Raw genomic sequence first — 20,822 nt, 5'->3', positions numbered from 1 at the left:
ATCAAATCTGTTCTTCAGATGATCTCTAAATTCAGGTGGGATATAGTCAAGGTCATATTTTGGCTCTCGTGGACTTGTTTTCATTTTCTTCAGCTTCAGTCTGAATTTGCATATGAATAATTGGTGGTCTGTTCCACAATCTGTCCCTGGCCTTGTTTTCACTGATGATATGGAGCTTTTCCATCTTCTCTTTCTACAGATGTAGTCAATTTGATTTCTATGTATTCCATCTAGTGAGGTCCATGTGTACAGTCATTTCTTATGCTGTCTAAAGAAGGTATTTGAAATGAACAAATCATTGGTTTTGCAGAATTCTATCATGCGTTCTCCAACATCATTTCTATCACCAAGACCATATCTTCCAAGTACTGATCTTTCCTCTTTGCTCCCAACCTTTGCATTCCAATCACCAGTAATGATCAATGCATCTTGATTGCATGTTTGGTCAATTTCAGATTGAAGAAGTTGGTAGGATTCTTCTATTTCATCCTCACTGGCTTTAGTGGTTGGTGCATAAACCTGAATAATAGTGGTATTAACTGGGCTTCCCTGTAGGCGCATGGATATTATCCTATCACAGACAGCATTGTATCTCATGACTGGTCTGGATATGTTCTTTTTGATGATGAATGCAATACCATTCCTCTTCAATTTGTCATTCCCAGCATAGTAGATCATGTGGTTGTCAGATTCAAAATGGCCAATACCAGTCCATTTCAGCTCACTAATGCCTAAGATATCTATGTTTATGCGTTCCATTTCATTTTTGACAACTTCCCATTTTCCCAGATTCATACTTCGTACATTTCATGTTCTGATTTTCAGTGGATGTTTACAGCTGTTTCTCTTCATTTTGAGTTGTGCCCCATCAGCAAATGAAGGTCCCACGGGCTTTTTTCTCACGGGCTTTACTCCATTCGCATTATCACGGTCAACTCTACTTTGAGGAGGCAGCTCTTTCCCAGTTGCATTTTGAGTGCCTTCCAACCTGAGGGGCTCATTTTCTGGTACTATATCTGACAGTGTTTCTCTGTTATTCATAAGGTTTTCAGTGACTAAATATTCAGAAGTAGTTCGTCATTCTTTCTTCCTAGTCTGTCTTCATCTGGAGGCTCATCTGAAACCTGTCCACCATGGGTGACCCTGCTGGTATTTAAAATACCAGTGGCACAGCTTTCAGAATCAGAGCAACTCACAAGCCACCACAGTATGACAAACTGACAGATGAGTGGTGGCCGTTTGGTTTTAAGTGGAAACGGTCACTTTAAATTTCGAGAAGATCTGTGTGCATGCGTAGTAGAACTATCAATGGGGTGGGGATGGGGTGTGCATTTGCTCAGGTATCCATCCCCTCTAGTCACCAGAATGGAGGTGTGCAGACAGTGTGTGATCAACAGATACCAAAAAAAGAATGTCCACACCTGCATCTCCGCGGTTCTGTCAGGCGTTCGTTTCTGTTCTGATCCTTCCCCTGCTTGGTCTCTCCCAAAATGGGGGCTCCAGGAGCAGCTGAGCATCTTGACTTAGAAAGCAATGGATTTCTTGATTCTGCTACAAATTTCTCTAGCTATAAACCTTCCAAGCTACTAAATATTCCCTTATACGTGGTTCAGAGTCCTAGCACCATCCCCTGAGCCTGCTTGGTCCAGTATTCTGTGTTGTTGCTGATGGAGCTCCTTACTGCACGTCAGGAACCCTAGTGGTGTAGTGTATTGGAGGAGAGTATTAAAAGTGCCATGGGCTGCCAAAAGAACCAACAGATCTGTGTTGGAAGAAGTGCAACCAGAGTGCTCCTTGGAGGGCAGCATGGCCAAACATCGTCTCTCATAATTCAGACACGTTGTCAGGAGGGAACAGTCGCTGGAGAAGGATATCATGTTTGGTAAGATGGAAGGTCAGAGAAAAAGAGGTCAGAAAAAAACCCAGTGAGATGGATTGGCAAAGTGGCAGCACTAATGGGCTCAAATGTGGCAACAAATGTGAGGTTGGCCCACAGCCGGGCAGTGTTTTGTTCTGTTGTACATAGGATCGCTATGAGACTGTACCAATTATATGACACCTAACAGCAACAACAAGTGGTGTAGTGGAGTCCTGGTATAGTGTTGTATGATAAAAACTCTACCGCCTGCCAAGGTCAGTTAAAACTGCAAGGTTGGAGGTTCAAACTTTCCAGCCACTCCTTGGAAACCCAATACAGGGTCACTATGGGTTGGAACCCACTCGATGACAGTTAACAACAAGAAAGTGATATAGTGAGTTATGAATTGGGCTGCTAACTACAAGATCAGAAGTTCAAATCCACTAGCTGTTCTGCAGGAGAAAGATGAGATTTTCTGTTCCCATAAAGATTTATAGCCTAGGAAACCCTACACAGGGTCGCTATGAGTCGGAACCGACTCCATAGCATACCACAATCACCACCAGTTATGTATATATACATGCAGATTAATTCATTCTTCCTACAACTTCCTGTCCTATAACTTCATCATGGTTATCACACATGTATACAACCACCTATACAAATTAGCAGCTAAAGGCAAATTAACGAGAGATGTTGTTGTTGTTGTTGTTAAGTGCTGTCGAGTCAGTTCTGACTCATAGCTATCCTATATAGGGTTTCTGAGAAGTGGCTGGTGAGTTTGTACCGCTTACCTTGTTGTTCAAACCAAACTTGAGGTCCAGTGCTTATCCTAGGGTGCCACATAAATGATATACTCTGAGTAACAAATAGTAAACTTAGTGACCTGGTCACTCAAAGCAATAGCACAAAAGAGCTTAACTAATATGGTAAAAAAAAATCCTTAAACAGTTATTAAGAGGAACCAGTAAAATTTGAAGTACAATCATAAGACCTTGAAATTGATGTCACTGAAGAAAAGTCTGGTTTCTTAAAACACATACTATTAGGAACCAAATATTAAAGTGGTCTCAGCAATCTTGTGAGTCAATGTTTATTTATGTCTCTCAAATCCTTATACACTTTCATACTATACTGGATAAAGTACACCTCTGTTTGCCTTTTAAGAATTTCAGGTTGTTTTAGGAGTCCTAGAAGCATAGTGGGTTACATATTGGGTAGCTAATCACAAGGTTATTTTAGGGTGGTTTAATTTGTCCTTGTTCATTCATTTTTTTCCTACTTTCAACAAGTATTTCCAGAGTGTCTAGTATGTCTCAGGTACAGTGCCTACAGTGAGGACATCTAAGAAAGAAAAGAGGATCAGAATACATACATTAAGTACCTACCAGTGTCAGGCACTTAAACTTATATCCTTACTGACTACTTGTCAGTCCATCAATTTCCAAATCACGTCACTTTTAATGCTACCTTGCTACTAAACCCAAAACTTTTTGCAGGCTAGAACTTGTTAAGTATCGTTGATCCAGTTCTGATTTATAGCAACCCTTTACAAGATTTCTAAGGAGCAGCTGGTAGGTTTGAACTGCTTACCGTGTGGTCCAGTGTTTATCCTACAGCACTATACCAGGGCTCCTGGACATTAATTGTATTCACTGGGCACACCACAATGCTTGACATACACCAGGTATTTATTTAAATTTGCTAAATTAGTTTGGTCACAGGGAAGACATTATGAGACTTGTCCTTAATGTCATATTCTGTACCACCACCTGTTTTTCTCTTCTTGGCACAGTACACAAAACAAGAACAGCATCTATGGCACTAATAGCCAAGGCTGCTGGCAGCTAACTGGATCAAGGAGCTGTCCCCGTGGCACTTCTGATTCATTCTCCGTGAGCCAGAGAGGTTGTTTATAGTCACATTATCTCCCCAGAGGAAACAACCCTTCCCATGAATACATATTTTATTATCACTGAGGAAACTGACCAGTCGTCTCAAGGGTAAAGGAAAATATGACGGAACTCCTACTAAATGTTTAGAACCGTTCTTGAAAATAAGAATAAAAGGCTCCGAACGTCATGCTATTGTTAAGTGCCATGGAGTCAGTCTAACTTACAGCAACCCTATACAGGGTTTCCGAGAAATGACTGGTGGGTTTGAACAAATGACCTTGCAGTTAGAAGTCCAGTGCTTCTTCGACAGCACCACAACATGACTCTTACCTAATTGTAAGTGCTGACAGATGAGTGCATACTTAGTTGCATTATGGACTCTTGGTGTGGCGCTGTGGGTTAGTGAGCTGGACTGCAAAGTCAGTTTGAACCGCAAGGTCGGCGGTTCAAGCTCACCAACTGGTCCTCAGAAACCCTATACAGGGTTGTTATGGGTCTGAACCAACTTGATGGCACTTAACAACAACAACATTTGTTCATTATAAAAGTATTTTTAATTCCATGATTTTCCCAACTTCCTCCCTTGGGCAGAAACGTTCATTATCATTCATTTATTTAAAATTATTTCAATTACCTTTAATTTCATCCTCCAAAATCCAATCTGACAGAGAATCCATTTGATTCTTGACATGTCCTGGGATTAATCCTTTTTTTCTATTTCCACTTTCATTACTAGGTTTTTATGACCTCAAACCAGGATATAGCTGTTTAGCTGATCTCCATATTGATATATATATATTTTTTGTATTTCAATCATCCTGCAGGATGCTGTTTTAGGGGGGCATGTGCCCGTTGTTGTTATGTGCTGTGGAGTTGGTTCCGACTCATAGCGACCCTGTACAGGGTTTCCAAGGCTGTAAATCTTTACAGGAACGAAAGCCTCATCTTTCTCCCGCAGAATAACTGGTAGTTTTGAACTGCTGACCATGAGTTTCACAGCCCGATTCGTAACCACTACACTACCAGAGCTCCTTATGTACCCATTACAGCAGATCAAAATCATTAGTGATTTTGCCTCTCCCACTATATTGCTCTCAATTATCACACTGAACTTCTGTTAGTGACATCTGGGTTGGGCAAGAAGTCCAAAGTCACAACACAACACTAATCTTTCCTAGTCACTTTCAACCAACCTCCTGTTTTCTACTCCCCCATACAATCTTGTCCGCCATCAGGCGGCTGGTGGTGGTGGGATGCGATGGATATCCTCTCTCACTGCCTCTGACACATGCTACATTTGAGCAACCACAAAACCAGGTATTCTCTTTTTTATTTTATAGGAAAAAAATATTTTAATTTCATTCCTATTTGACAAAATAATCAAAATCACCACGTCCCACTTTTTAGCACACTCTATATACTTCTCAGAAGAATGCATGTAGAATGCTAAAACCCCTCAAGGTTTTGCTCTGTACCAACCTTCTGTCTTCCACGAAAGACATTTGCAGTAGCTCCTTGGCCTAAAATATCAGATAAAAGCCACAGATGATTAGAAGTGCTCTGCATCTCTGCGCGGGTAGGCGATCCTCCTGCCACACCAAGAGAAAAGAACAGGTTTGCTCATATCTTAAGGAAAAATACTTTTAAGAAATAAATGTTACGTATGTTAATCACATATTATTTAATACTCAGCTAAAGTGTACAAACAATCCTATGCAAAAAAACTAAGTTTCTAGAAATCCTAGAATAAAGAATTAACTGGTAATAGTTTGCATTCTATTTAGTTCACTTATCACCAGACTGAAAGAAAACACTCAGTTCCTTCTAATTTTGTTCTTCTCAAGGAGAGTGATATTGACCATTTCTTTCCTTCAAATGTTTTGAAAGATTAATCAATTAGGAGTTATATTGTAAAGTATTTAAAATAAAGAAAAATAATAGGGCAAACTATAGCAGAAATATAGAACAGTTACTTTGCTTTTTCCTATGGCAGGGTAATATTACTTACAACTGTTGCTGCTACATAATAAAACACTTCCAGAATCTAAACTTTCACTTGTACAGAACCTGACTATCAATATGAAAGTGTTAAAAACTGACTAGTCCTGAAAGGTTATTAACTCTTCAGAAAATAATTTACAGATTTTTTTTCCAACCTCACCAGCCACATCTCGGATACCCTCTATTGGGTCGCTATGGATGGGAACTGACTCAATGGCACTTAACAACAACAAAGTATAGAAATGCTTATCAAGCGTGCATTACCAAGTTTTAAAAAATAAACATTGGTCTTAGCCTTGCCCTTAAATATTGAAAATCTCATATTTGAGCTCCAAGTTGGAACAAAAGGTCTAAGGTTTGCTAATAAAACATAAATACCAAGGTGGTCCTAGAAGCATCTTGATCCTGCTGTAATGCCAAATTGAAGCATAGATCTTACTATCATGTTATAGTAAATTAGGACTAAAAGAGTATGCTGGATTAGGTGTCCAGTGATGAACTGATGACTCTGAATATTTCCAGTGGTCCTATGGTTTAGGTTTTGAGCTGTTAACTGCAAGATTGGTAGTTCAAACCCATCAATTGCTTCTGTGGGGAAAGATAACTCTGTCTGCTCCGGTAAAGATTTAGTTCCTTAAATCCTGTATAGGGTCATTATGAGTTAGAATTGATGGCACAGCAGTGGGTAATATTCCTATTAGGGTTGTTGTTAGGTGCTGTCGAGTGAGCGCTGATTCATAGTAACAATATGCACAATTGCTACGTTTAAGTCCTTTGTTTTAGCCACTGTGTCAATGCATCTTGTTGGGAAGATCTTCCTCTTTTTTTGTATAAATCCTCTACTTTACCAAACATGATGTCCTTTTCCAGGGACTGGTGCCTCTTGATAACATGACCAAAGTTTGTGAGATGAAGTCTTGCCATCATCGCTTCTAACAAGCATTCTGATGGTACTTCTTCAAACAGATATGTTTGTTCTTCTGGAGGTCCCTGGCACTTTCGATACTGTTAGCCAAAATCATACTTCAAATGCATTAATTATTTTCTGGTTTTCCTAACTGATTGTCCAGCTTTCATGTGCAAACAAGACAATGGAAAATACCATGGCTCCATCTAGATTTATCGTCCAGCCACTCCTCAGGAGAAAGACGAGGCTTTCTGCTCCTGAGAAGATTGAAAGTCTCAGAAACCCAATACAAGGTCGCTATGAGTCGGAACTGACTTCACAGCACTTGACAGCAACATCTTCATCCTCAAAGTGACATAAAGAGGCCTTCTGCAGCAGATTCCCCAGAGCAATCTGTTCTTTGAGTTCTTGACTACTACTTCTGTGAACACTGCTTGTGAATCCAAGTCAAATGAAGTCCTTGACAATTTCAACCTTTTCTCCTTTTATCATGATGTTCTTTATTGATCCAGTTGTGAGGGTTTTTTTTTTTGTTTTACGTCATGGTGTAATCCATATAGAAGGGTTCATGCAGTCTTTGATCTTCAAGTCCTCTGAGTAAGGTTATATCATGTGTATTATCACAGGTTGTTAAGGAGTCTTCTTCCAATCCTGATGCCACTTCTTGGATTATTTAATCATATAGACCAGTTTCTTGAATTACTTGCTCAGCATACAGATTAAATATGGTAAAATGATACAACCCTGACATACACCTTTCCTGATTTTAAACCATTCAGTATCCCCTTATTCTTTTAGAATGACTGCCTCTTGGTTTCTCATGAGCACAACTAAGTGTTCTAAAATTTCTAATCTTCACATTGCCATTTATAGTTTGTTATGATCCACACAATCAAATGCTTTGCATTCAATAAAGCACAAGTAAATATCTTTCTCCTGGTGTGATGCTGTAGATCAGCACTGCGAACCACAAGGACAGCAGTTCAAACCTACCAGCTATTCCTCAGACACCCAGTAATGGTTCCCCTCCTTCCATATCCTCTTTTGAATCCAGCTGGAATTTCTGGCAGTTCCCTGTTGATGTACTGTTGATTCATCTTAAGCAAAATTTTATTTGCATGTGATATTAATGATGCTGCTTGAAAGCTTCTGCATTCTCGTGGGTCATCTTTCTTTGGAATGGGCACAAATATGGATCTCTTCCAGTCTTAGTATTCTAAAGATTTAAGGAGCCTTGGTGTTGTACCAATTTAAGCGTTGGACTGCTAACTGAAAGGGCCGCTATGACCCTATGCATGCATATTCCTTATTCCTAGGCTGTTCTTAGTCTGGAAATTCCACTGAAACTCATTGGTATTTAAAATACCAGTGGCATAGCTTTCAGCAACACACAAGCCACCATAGTACGACAAACTGATAGACGTGTGGGGGCAATGATTGGAAGAGATCCAATAGGGAGGACTGTTGTTGCTGTTAAATGCTGCCAAGTTGGTTCTGATTCAAAGGGACTTTGTACAGAGTTTCTGAGGCTATAAGTCTTTTCAGGAGCAGAAGCCTCATCTTTCTCCTGCAGAGTGGCTGGTGGGCTCCAATTGCCAATGTTATGATTCCCAGCCCAGTGCTTATCCTATGGAGCCACCAGCACTCCCTGAGTAGGATTGCTGTTGTTGTTGTTAAGTGCCATCGAACAGGTTCTGACTCACAGGAAACCCATACAGGGTTTCCAAGGAAGCTGGTGAGTTTGAACCACCAACCTAGCAGTTCAATCCAACCTTGCAGTCCAGCACTTATCTTATCGTACCACACCAGAACTCCTCCTAAGTAGGGTTGTTATTGCTAAGTGCCATCGAGTTAGTTCCAACCCACAGCAAGCTTGTATAGGGTTTCCAAGGAGCAGCTGGTGAGCTTGAGCTGCTGACCATGTGGTTCAAACTGACTTTGCAGTCTGACTGTGCATTAACCCACAGAGCCACACCGGGACTCAGAGTTAAGAATATATAAGTAGCCAGGGATCTAAAGTTCACCAATCTTTGGTGTTAAAAAACTCCCTCACTGCTGTTGAGCCTATTCTGATTCATAGCAGCCCTAGAGGACAGAGTAGAATGGCCCTAGAGGGAAGAAGACAGTCTCATCTTTCTCCCATGGAGTAGTTAGTTGATGGGTTTGAACCACTGACCTTTTGGCTAGCAGATGAGCACTTAAGCATCACATGACCACCTACTGCCATCAAGTTGATTCCCATCACAGCGACCCTATAGGACAGAAGAGAACTATTCCGTAGGATTTCTGTGACTGCAAATCTTTACTGGAACAAAGAGTATCATCTTTCTCCTGTGAAGTGGCTGGTGGGTCGGAACCATTGACTTTTCAGTTAGCAGCCCAATAGTTAATCCACTGCACCGCCAGAGCTCTTCATTACATATCAGAGCTCCTTAAAGTTTTGGTATACTAGACATATTTTTATAATTTTTCCATACATCTCATCAAAATAAGGAATTCTATCCGGAGAAATTTACTGGGAATAAGCAGGAAAAAATAAGATCCCTTTTTCTTGAATAAGAAAGAGACATTGGGCTGCTAACCACAAAGTTGCAGTTCAAATCCACCATCTGCTCTGTGGGAGAAAGATGAGGCTTTCTGCTCCTATAAAGATTTGATCGCTTCAGAAACCCCACACAAGGCTGTTGAGTAGGAACTGACTTGACGACAACAGAGCAGTAGCAGCAGCAGCAGCAGCGGCATATTCCATTCTACAGAGGTATGGTAAATCTCTCAAATACAAATGAAAACTCTTTCCTAAATAATAGAACTTTGTTCTTTTGACATTATTTTGAATGGCAAATCGTATTGCTAGGATATCTATATGTACCTAAATAATAATATAAAAAATTATCAGCTAACATACCTGCTCTTTATATGCTGATATAATACTATGTTTTCACAATGATAGAGGGAAACTATTTCCCAATCTCACATGTTAAAACATGACTCAGCACATCCACCAGGTGCTATACATAAATCTTCACAAATTTTGACAGAGGCAGGTACTCAACAAGTGACGTTGTCTTATGTCTACTTCCTTATATTGTTGAAAATGAAAGTTACCAGTTGTCCAGAAATGAAAACGTGTTTGGTAACATGGCATATGGACAAAGTTCCAGGATTTCCAAACTGTGATCACTATATGATCCCAGTCTCTGGTTATGCATTTAGACAATGATTTATTGGGAAGAACTTGTTTTGTGGTCACTACTGAAAATACCTGGGAAACACACTAAGTAATAAACCCACAAGCCAGTTCGACCAGGGGCAAGGAAACATTTAGAATGTTGCATTTTGTCTGTATAAATTAAAAACGTCTTCAGCTTCTAGCTTCCGGTGACTCAAACTCAGCTTTTAACATCACAAAAACCCTAATGCAACCTCTTTCTAGAAATCGTCTGAAACATCAAATGTCAGTCGTGTGAATACTCAGACTGTGGTGTAGAAAAGGGGTGAGTTTAACTCCAAAGGAGAGGGGCCCGAGGACTGCCCGGACCCAGACCCGGTAACCGACACGTCCTCAGTACCCAGAGCCGCTGGACCATGGGGGAGCCCGGAGCTGCAGGTCAGAGGGCCGGCCGAGGCGCGAGGGGGTGGGCTAGAAGGGGCAGGGCCCGCGCCCCGCTCCACTCCGGCTTCGGACCCCCAGACTCTCGAAGACGGTGTCTGCCGGACCAGAGTCAGTGGAGGCTCCGCCGGCCTCGCGCTGTGCGGGGCTTCTCCGGACGCCCGCCCCGCCCCCGCTCTGACTCAGCATCCCAGCCTCCCCCAGGGGGCGGAAGCACTCCACACAGGGCCCTGCCAGGTCCCGGCTACCCAGGCCCCGCGCGTCTCCAAGCCCTCCGCCCGCGCTCGCCCCACTCACCGAGCCGGGTCTTTGCCGCGCCACCGCCAGCGGGCTCCCGCGGCCTCTCGCGCCTCGGTACTTCCGGCTTCGCGAGCTCTGGCCGAGGGCCACGTGACCGACGGCCGGCGCGCGCGGGTGCGCGTGCGCATGCCCGACGGCAGCTACAGCGAGGGTCGAAAAGGGACGGGATGTCTGGAGACCGATGTACAGCCTCTTCGCCCTCCCCTTACTCTGAGACTGAAGCCTGGCTCTGCACATTTAACAATGGTTCTTTTCCCCACAACTGTTTATCTCTGTCCGAGCGCCAGAAAAGTGCAGAAATTCTGGGTAAGTCTAGAACTAGTGACTACAAACATTCCGATAGTCATAGGTGGGCGGAGTGTTGGACCTGTCAAGGCAATCAAGAGCCTTAATTCAGAGCGAGATTTGTATTTATTGTAAAGATCACTTTGGTTGCGGTGGAGAGAGACTGTTGTCTCAGAATAATTCAAACGAGGAATTCTTAAAATATGCTCACTGTATTTCAGAAAATGGCCATATGAGGGAACTGAAATACTAAGAACAGGTCCAGCAATACTCGTATTCCGTGTGGCCAAGATTTTAGGCATTTATTCCCCACAGGCTACTCTTGCCCACTGCCAGCACCGCAGCGTTTGAGCGTAAGGAGTGGACAGTGCGAACAGAGACTGAATTTCTGAGAAGCTAGGGAAGAGAAAAGGGGCTTTTCCCCAAGTGATTGACTACAGGAAACCCTGGCAAAAGGAGTAAGAGCAGAGGCTTTTGAATTTACCAGACCTGGGTTGCAGTCCCATTTCTCCATAACTTGATGCAAGTGATCTTTCTAACCCTGTTTTGTCATATGCACAACAAAAGCCAACTCTAAGGAGTTGTTACAAAGGAAGTTACTTTATTACAATTTGATACAATGTTTAGAATGGAATCATTCTAACAAGACTCATTGTTTACAATTCCAACCAATTTCAATATTCCTATAACTGATGTCAAGAGATCCTGTCAAAAGTTTCCAACAGTAAAACTCACACCTCAAAGTTGAATGGAAGAAAATGCAAATAATTGAGTCAGTCTTTGATTTACATGTTTACTACATAATTAATTATGCACATTAAGATAACAGTATTTTCTTAAAGGTCAAGCCAGTTATAAACCAATTCATATTAGCATTTTAAGATTTAAATAAACTGCTAGGCACAGAATTAAACCAGGCATCATAAACCCTTTGTGGTTCCATTTCAAGTCACACATGTGTTTAAGTCTTTTAGCTTCAATTATCTCATCTATAACAAGTAAGAATCACCCTTGAGACAATTATTTTGGGTATCTGCTTTGGAAACCAAGTACTATTCAAATAAGGTTATTCTTGATAAACAGGGTTTCCTAACTGCCAGGGTACTCCCTAAGTAAAGTGCTCTGAGCAGCTTGAAGGTATAAACATGGGAAGTATGCATTATTATTTCAATGTTGTTAAGTGCCTCTGAGTAGGTTCCGACCCATAGCAACCCTATACAGGGTTTCCTAGGAGAATAGGCAGTTTATTTCCTACTAGACGCAGTTTTTATGTGATTTCTCTTAGTCATAAACACATGTGAATCTCCTAAAGGGATTAAAAAACCCAGGAAAAAATAAGGGGTATCACCCTTATTTACACATATGGAATAGTAAAGTAAAATAGCCATTACCAGGCCATGAGATACAGGTTTAAATCATTAAATTCTTCTAACAATCCTATGAGGTAGCTACCATTATCTCCCCCATCTTACCAATGGGGATATTGAGGCAGAAAAAGGTTACTTGACTTGCCAAAGGTTCTAGAACCACTGGTAGTGCTAATATTTGAACCTACTTCATCTGGCTCCAGAGACTGTGCTACTAATTAAATTCCCTTAACCACTATGTTGTTGGTGTGGTTTCAATAATTACTACTACTGCAACAAATGCAATTATTTCTCCCACAGGACACCGGAATCTACCAAAGAAACACCCAGCTTTTACTTACGTTGTTTAAAAATTTTTATATTAAAGTGTAATATACATTCCACTGGTCTAGTTTTACAATGAACTATCTATTTAGTCTTAGTTTGGTACTTTTCCATGATGCAAGGAAATGTTAAAAATTTCTTCTGGAATGAACCCCAGAAAGATTCATGTATGCAACTTAGAATTCAATTGTGGGGAGTTTCTAGACCACTGATGCCCATGCATGAAACCTCCAAGGAGCACACAGGCCAAAGGTTAAAAAGGAAACCAACCCTCTCCCTAAAATATTAATTAGGCTTTTACAATTTTAACTTAAAGAGTCAATCTGTTCCCTCCTTTTCCTTAAATTTTCACTATTTATCTCTGATACTGTTTTTTTCCCCTCTTGTTTACTTGAATAACCACAAACAAGTATGGCAGTTAAGCTGAGGGAGGTGCATCTAGTAATTAAATGGGTTGCAACTTACAAGCATCATAAACACATAGGTGTATTTTACTCTACATAAATGTAAAAAGAAGTGTGAAATTTTTATTCCTATGAAAGATATACATAGGCTTTTTGAGTGCAGTTTTCACTGAATCTATATGACAAAACTAAGTTGCATACAGCTTTAGCAGCATAACTAAATAAAGCATCCATATACTCATATTTACAAAACTTTAAATGGAAAATAAAGGAGACTAAGACTAAAAGATAAGTCTAAAGTACTTATAGTAATAATTCCAAAAAAGACTTAGTAGATTTCACTGCATAAAATTTATTATATTTTTTATAAAAAATGTGTAACATCGGCCTACTTTTAAATCCATTCATTTATGAAACCACTCTTGTAGGACACACACTGGCACTGAAACAATTTAAAGAAATGTAATGGCTATCTAAAAGAAAGACATTTTGATAGTTGTACTCCCCTATATTTTTGTGTCTGCACACATTAAAAAAAAAAAAAAAATTAAACATCTCAAAATTTTCATATTCAGCAACTTTTAAAAAAGAACTTTTCCCCCACTGGTATGGTCTTTATAGATGAATTTTCTTAATATTGCAAAAAAAAAAAGGTACTAGGATGACTCTGCTGTTACCTTGAACAACACTTTTACATAGAACAATTTGAATCGGCATACAAGCAACTTCTCCTGCACTCACAGGCCTGCTCTTAGGAAAAGGTACACCCAAAGTTTTACTGGAAAATGCCAATATATATACTACAGTAGGCTTACAGCAATGTTAAAAAGACCAGTGTGAATGGCACACACAAATCACATCTTTATAAATTATTAACTGGAATTCTTGATCATGAAGTAGGCATAGGGAGATCCAGTCATTAGGGCTTCGCTCTCTGGAAGAATACCTGTAAACAAATCATTAGTACAATTAATAAGGAGGTGTGAGCATACCACCTTTCAACTGAGGAGTGGGGCCAAGTTACTCAAGAGCTAAGCTCTCTTTTCCATTTAAAACATTTCACATACTTCATATATCTGCACATAATCCAAGATGAAAATTTTCAGTTCTTACGAACTTGATCAACTCTTTACATGACTTAATTAACATCATCCAAATTAGTAAAATATGGCATTATTTCTATGTTGTTGTTTTCTTAACTTTCCCTTGTGAGTTAGGTGAAAGTTTACAGAGCTCATCAGTTTTCCATTCAACAATTTACACACAGTCCGCCTCATGTCATCTCCACAGTGTAACACCCACGTCACTTCCTCCTTAAGTCTCCATCCTCTCATCTTCCCTAAATAGCCCTTGGCGTTGATTCTAACGCTATGAAATTCGAAAAGTCACAGGAAAATATGCCCTGCACAGCTTTTTACTGATAGGTGCTACTGCCAAAATCAGCACTGGGAAATTAAATTTTGAGGAAGAAATAAGGCAAATCAAAGCTAAAAACATAGCAGTTGTTCTCCCTTAAGGAATTTCTATTTGATGCTGTAAAAAAATGGTTTTTCCCAACTCAACAGTTAGTTGAGATGATGAATGAGTAAGGCTAGAGGCTGTACTAGGACTGGTCATACATAAAGTGGTCATATGTACCACTTTATACAGTAGGTATGTGCCAAGTGAGCATTGTTGTTATGTACCATCAAGTTGATTCTGACTCACAGTGACCCTATATAGGGTTTCGAAGGGGCAGCTGTTGGGTTTAAACTGCTGACCTTGAGGTGTGCAGTCCAGTGCTAATCCTACAGCGTCACACCAGGAGTCCACTGTTGTTGTTAGGTGCCATCCAGTTGGTACAGACTCATAATGACCCTATCTATGCACAACAGAGCAAAACACTGCTCAATCCTGGCCCAACCTCACAATTGTAGCCTCGCTTGAGCCCATTGATTCTGCCACTTTGCCAATTCATCTCGCTGGGGGGGGTCTTCCTCTTTTTCTCTGACCCTCCACCTTACCAAACATTATCTCCTTCTCCAGTGACTGGTCCCTCCTGACAATATGTTTGAAGTATGAGAGATGAAGTTTGGGCATCCTGGCCTCCGAGCACTCTGGCTGCACTTCTCCCAACACAGATCTGTTGGTTCTTTCGGCAGCCCATGGCACTTTCAATATTCTCCTCCAACACCATAACTCAAAAGCATCAATTCTTCAACAGTCTTCCTTATTCACTGTACAACTTTCACATTCATATGAGGTTATTGGAAATACCATGGCTTGGGTAAGGGGCACCTTAGTCCTCAGGCTGACATCTTTGCTCTTCAACACTTAAAAAGGTCTTGTGCAGATTTGCTCAATGCAATACATCATTTGCTTTCTTGACTGCTGCTTCCGTGAGTGTTGATAATTGATCCAAGAAGAATGAAGTCCTTGACAACTTCAATCTTTTCTCCACTGATAAGAATGTTATTGGTCCAGTGGTGAGGATTTTTGTTTTCTTTACATTGAGATGCAATCCATACCAAAGGCTATGCTCTTTGATCTTCATCAGTAAATATTTTAAGTGCTCTTCACTTTCAGCAAGCAAGGTTGTATCATCTGCATACCGCAGTTTTTAATGAGTCTTCCTCCAATCTTGATGCCATGTTTTTCTTCATATAACCCAGTTTCTCAGATTATTTGCTCAGCATACAGGTAGAATAAGTATGGTGAAAGAATACAACCCTGTCACACACCTTTCTTAATTTTAAGCGATTCAGTGTTCCCATGTAACTGCCTCTTGGTCCATGTACAGATGACTCATGAGCACAATTAAGTGTCCTGGAATACATATACTTCGCAATGTTGTCCACAGCTTGACATGGTGCACACAATCACCAGCCTTTGCGTAGTCAATAAAAGTCCATTAGAGACTGCAAATGGTTAAGCAGTGAGCTCACTGAGGACAAGGACTGTATCCCTAATACCTAGTTAAACCAGATACTCATTTAATAAATATTCTATTGATTAGTCACAGAGAAAATAATATATAAGCAAAAGAAAGCCCTTACAAGGAGGCTATGCTTGAGGTAAGCTAGAAGAATGGGTAGAATCAAAAAGAAAGGTTGCTAATGAGGCAGGAGTTTTGAAGAACAGCAACGGCAAGAATAACAAAGACTGGTCCCGTAAGAGAAGCCAGAAAGGTAGTCTGAGATCAGAAGTTTTTAAAGAAGAAAATAAACACGAAATTCTTTTTGGGAAATAATAGGGAGTCGTTGAAGGTTATGTTGCTGTTTTTAAGTGCCAAGGAGTTAGTTCCAACCCATTGCAACTCTGTATAGGGTTTCCAAGGACCGGCTGGTGAGCTTGAGCCACCAACTTCGTGTCTCAAACCGACTTTGTAGTCCAACACGTTAGCCTACAGTGACATACCAGGACTCCACTGAAGGTTTTAAGAAAGGTTTTTTAGAGGAATGACTTTGAAGACCAGTTATTTCAAACACATTCAAGTAGACTACAGAGAGCTACACCAAGTTTATGTCAAAGAGAAAGAAAAGATGGGCAAGGTCCGAAGACCAACTGAATATGAAGAATGGGCACAAAAGAAGGAATTTGATTTTTTCTAATTTTCAGTGATAATAGTCTAGAAGAATACTATCACTGAAAAATGGCAGTCAAAAGGAAGAGATCTAATGCTATAGATATATCTAATGGAATCAATCATTTTTGAATCCTTTAATTATTTAAGTTCTGGTAGCAGCTACAGCAATCAGCTGCTAACCAAAAGGTCAGTGGTTTGAACCCACCAGCCATTCTACAGGAGAAATGTGGCGGCCTAATTCCATGAAGATTATGACCTGGAAGTAAACCCTATGAGGCAGTTCCACTCTGTCCTATAGGATCAGAATCAATCCTGACAACAGTGGTTCTCTTTTGGGGGTGTGTGGTAGAGAGGTTATGGTTAGGACTATGACTAGATCTAGGACTTCATTTAGTATTAGGTTTATGATTAGAACTAGAATTAGTGTTAGGGGTAGAGCTTGAGCTAGCTTTATGGTTACAGTTAGGGTTACAGTTAGGGTCCCCCCGCCCCCATGAAATCTGATTTCCTTTTCATGTCAAAATTCTTTAACTTCATAATTCCTCTTTTTATTTTGTTTCTGTTGTAAACTGGTATCTCTGCTTCCCTATTTTCAGTCTTGCATCTTTACTTTGAATCACTTCTAGATCTGGGTTGAATTCTGGGTGATGTTGTTATGTATATTAGTCTCAGGTTAATGTCTGCTGTTGTTGGTTCCCTGTATGGAGTACTCCCTTTAGTATTTTTTGTAAGGCTGGTTTTTAAAAACACTCTTTTACTTTCTATTTATCTAGAAATGCTCTAATTTTGGTATCACATTTGATGGACAATTTTGCTAGATATTTGATTCTTGGTTGGCAATGTTTTTTTCTTACAGAGTTTTATATATGTCATCCTTCCTATCCTTTTTTTTTTTTGCCTGCATGGTTTCTGCTCAGAAATCAGAGCATAGTCTTGGCAGGCTAACTTTTTGGGTTTTTAGGATCCTTTTCTTGTCTTTAGTTTTGAGAAGTTTAATTATGTCTTGGTGATTTTCTTTTGGGGGCCTATCCTGTTTAGAGTCCATTTAATTTCTTGAATGCATTATCTTCTCATCTTTCATGATGTTATGAAAGTATTCTTCCAACAATGGTTGGACAATTTTCTGTATGGCTTGTTTTTTGTTTCTTGTTCTAGAATTCCAATCACACATAAGTTATTCCTCTTAATGTTGTTGTGTTTGTTGTTACGTACTATCGAGTAGGTTCCAATTCATAGTGATCCTATATAATGTTTCCAAGAAGCAGCTCCTGAGTTTGAAACTTGTGGTTCACAGTCCAGTGCTTATCCTACAGTGCCACACCAGGAGTCCTCATCTAGATAATAGCTCACATAAATCTTAAACCTTCTTGTTCATTTTTCTGCTTATTCTTCTAGCAAATGAGTATTTATAGAATTGTCTTGAAGCTCACTTTTAGGCCTTTCATCAATTTAATTCTGAATCTTTGCCATTTCAACATATTACCCACTTCTGAAGTTCTAGCAGTAATCTTCTGGTTTTCTAGATGCTATCTTTCCAATTTTTCATTTATTTTGTCAGTTCGTCCTTGTAGTGTTTTCCTGAATTCTTGTAAAGTTTTGTCTGTGTATTTCTTGATTTCATCTGCTGCTCTGATTGTTTTTTTCAATCTATTGAAGGTACCCAAGTATCATTCTATTGAAATTCCTTATCAAGTAGTTCTGACACCATTTCTGGTATTGCAGTCCTGTGTCTATAGGTTAGTCGCTTGTTTGAGGAACTCTGTCTTGTTTCTTCACAGAAGCTGAACTTGTCTGTTTTTGCTCCTAAGATACTGTGGTATCGTATTTATATTTAATTGATTATGTGTTGATGTGTTCTCCAGCACTCACCACCCATCTCCAACTGGATATGACAGATGGGTAGTGGGAATGTAGTTCTCTGTTTGCTGTTTGTGAAGTATAGTAGGTTTGCGGTCCTCCAGATATAGGCGGTGGTATGCTCAGAGTCTGACCCTAAAACAAAGCATAAGCTACACAGGAAGAAGTGCCAATGGTCGATAGCTGGTGGGTATGGGAAACCAACAACTGCACCCTCCTTGCTGTCCATCTCCAGTCATGTCCTGTGCCTGCACAGTGCTAGTATTAACAGTCATCAGCAAAAGCTCAAAACAGCTGTGGCAATGCAGGCCAGTCAGTATCTGCCAATTTGTCTTCTCTCTAGCTGTTTCTGTTCAGCTTCCTCTTCCAGTCAGCTCTCAATACATCTCTCTGACACAATCTCTCAAGCTCAAGGTTCCAGGATCATTATCTGTCATCTGTTTCACTGGGTCTCCCAATTTTTTTTGTGTAGAAGGTCTGTGCAGTGGGTCCACCTACTCCATCAACTTGTCCCAGAAGTCCTTTTTTTTAAAAAAAATTTTTTATTGTGAATTGAGTGATAGTTTACATGGGAGAACATCAGTTTTACACTCATTCTATATTTCATTGCACTGCAACGATTACAATCCCCTTCATGCATCATCCATCATTCAACAGTATTTGCTTCTATTCCTTCTGTTTTTTGTTTTGTTTTGTTTTAAAAGTACACAAAAACACTCAGGAATATATAATCATTTAAACAACCAACCAAAGGGCACATTCTGTAAGCCTGTCTCGTGGCTTGCCAACACACAGCCTTCCTCTTTCCATGAGTCTGGAGTCCTCAGCTGTTCCCTCTCTCCATGTCCTCATCTCTGGTGCCACTGCTTCTCTGGATAGGGTCCTGCATTCCACTTGTGCTCTTCTCCCTTGATGGTCCTTGAGTTCTCTGTTTCTGGACTGTAAGATTAACTGCTCTCCCCGCTTTTGTTACAAAACTTCTATCTTTACAGTTGTGACAAATGCAATTAGTCATAACAATTACTCACTTTTGAATCATAAGAATTTTATCCCCATCTCCTTTCACCAGACCCATCGAGATAAAAGACAAGATGAAAACTATTCAGTGGGGATTCTACCTTCCCCCACACTCTGAAACTAAACTCCCTCTTGAAAACTTGTAATCAGTCACTTTGTGCCTCTATTGCAACTGTCCCCAAACTTAGGTAGCCAATGTCTAAGTTGACTGTCCTTATCAACCCTGTGTATAGAAGGGATAGGATTGATCACTAATGTGAAAATTCCTTCTCTCTCAGTTGGTATTTTGAGTTACTACATCCATATGTATAAGTCAAGTTCCTCAAATTGTAGCAATTTACACTTGTTTCCTTTATCAAAATATTTTTATCTTCCTCTAGTCGAGTTCTGATCATCAAGTAATCGAGGCTAGGTCAAATGGGTACTCTCTGCAAGTTTGGGCGTTCTTGTGTGTCTCCCCTCACTTCATATCAGCTGGATAATTCACTCTCAGCTCTAGTCCTCCGTGGCTATGTCCTTGTTCATAGGCTCAGGAGTTCCCAGGTCTCACCATACTTCAGACCAGCCAGCCCTTCCTCTTCTCTCTCTCATCTCCAGGTAGATCCAGAAATCCTTTTGTTGTTGTTGTTTTTAAGTTTTTACTGTGAATTGAGTGATAATTTACATGGGAGAATATCAGCTTTACATTCATCATAAAAAAACAACAACATATTGTTGTTTTTCAAATCCTCTGCAGGCACTGTTTTTTTCAGGGAAATGAAGGTGAGGGGAGAAATAAAAAGAACAAGTACAAAGGGGCTTCAAAATATAGATGGAAAAATGTAGTTAAAAGAGCAAAACGTGTCCACGAACTTTTTGGAGCCCCCGCAAATTATTTGTTCACACTGATAAACAGCAACTAATAAAATCATTCTCTCAAGCTCTTTCAAACATTTAAGTTGACAGAACTACAACTATGGAAAAAGCAAAACAAGCAAAGAAAGACCTTAGAATTACAGTCAAAAGATGGTACACTACTTTGCTCAGCAAAGTCCTCTGACTTAAAAATTCTACTGAGGGGCTAAGGAGAAGGAACCAAGAAGTCATTCATTAAATTTTGAGCTACCAAGATATTTGGCATAATGTTTTGCACTCAAATTTGTTGAACAAAGAAAATATATACAAAATATAATGAACATTTCCTCATCCTATGACTTGTAACTCTATTTCTAGGTTAGGAGCTCCTTGTGACCAGGGAAAAGCAGCAGTTAGTACAGTGTGTAATATATAAAAAAGTCAAATAAACACTGAATGACTACCTAGGAGAGAATAGACAGTTTTGTCTGATACCTAATCGTAAATGTGAATACAAAAGAAACATCAGGTATTTCTTGCTAACTTTTAGGCTTATTATTTTCAACTCAGTAATTTTATAAATGTACAAAGTGCCCCG

General features: G+C 40.0%; 2 protein-coding genes across 2 annotated transcripts in view; both read right to left on the bottom strand.

The window, feature by feature from the left end:
- TBK1 (TANK-binding kinase 1) overlaps positions 1-5,319 on the bottom strand; it is a 92,626-nt gene extending 87,307 nt beyond the window's left edge. The window contains exon 1 of the mRNA XM_006859518.1: positions 5,233-5,319. Coding sequence (XP_006859580.1) covers positions 5,233-5,319 — 87 coding nt within the window. The remainder of the gene's footprint in view (positions 1-5,232) is intronic.
- Positions 5,320-13,870: 8,551 nt separating this feature from the next.
- XPOT (exportin, tRNA) overlaps positions 13,871-20,822 on the bottom strand; it is a 56,028-nt gene continuing 49,076 nt past the window's right edge. Inside the window, exon 25 of the mRNA XM_006859517.1 lies at positions 13,871-13,897. Coding sequence (XP_006859579.1) covers positions 13,871-13,897 — 27 coding nt within the window. The remainder of the gene's footprint in view (positions 13,898-20,822) is intronic.

This window comes from Chrysochloris asiatica, unplaced genomic scaffold (assembly GCF_000296735.1).
Source record: "Chrysochloris asiatica unplaced genomic scaffold, ChrAsi1.0 scaffold00033, whole genome shotgun sequence".
NCBI lineage: Eukaryota > Metazoa > Chordata > Mammalia > Afrosoricida > Chrysochloridae > Chrysochloris > Chrysochloris asiatica.
Note: the sequence above shows the minus strand (reverse complement) of the source record. Positions and strands in the feature narration are given on the sequence as shown.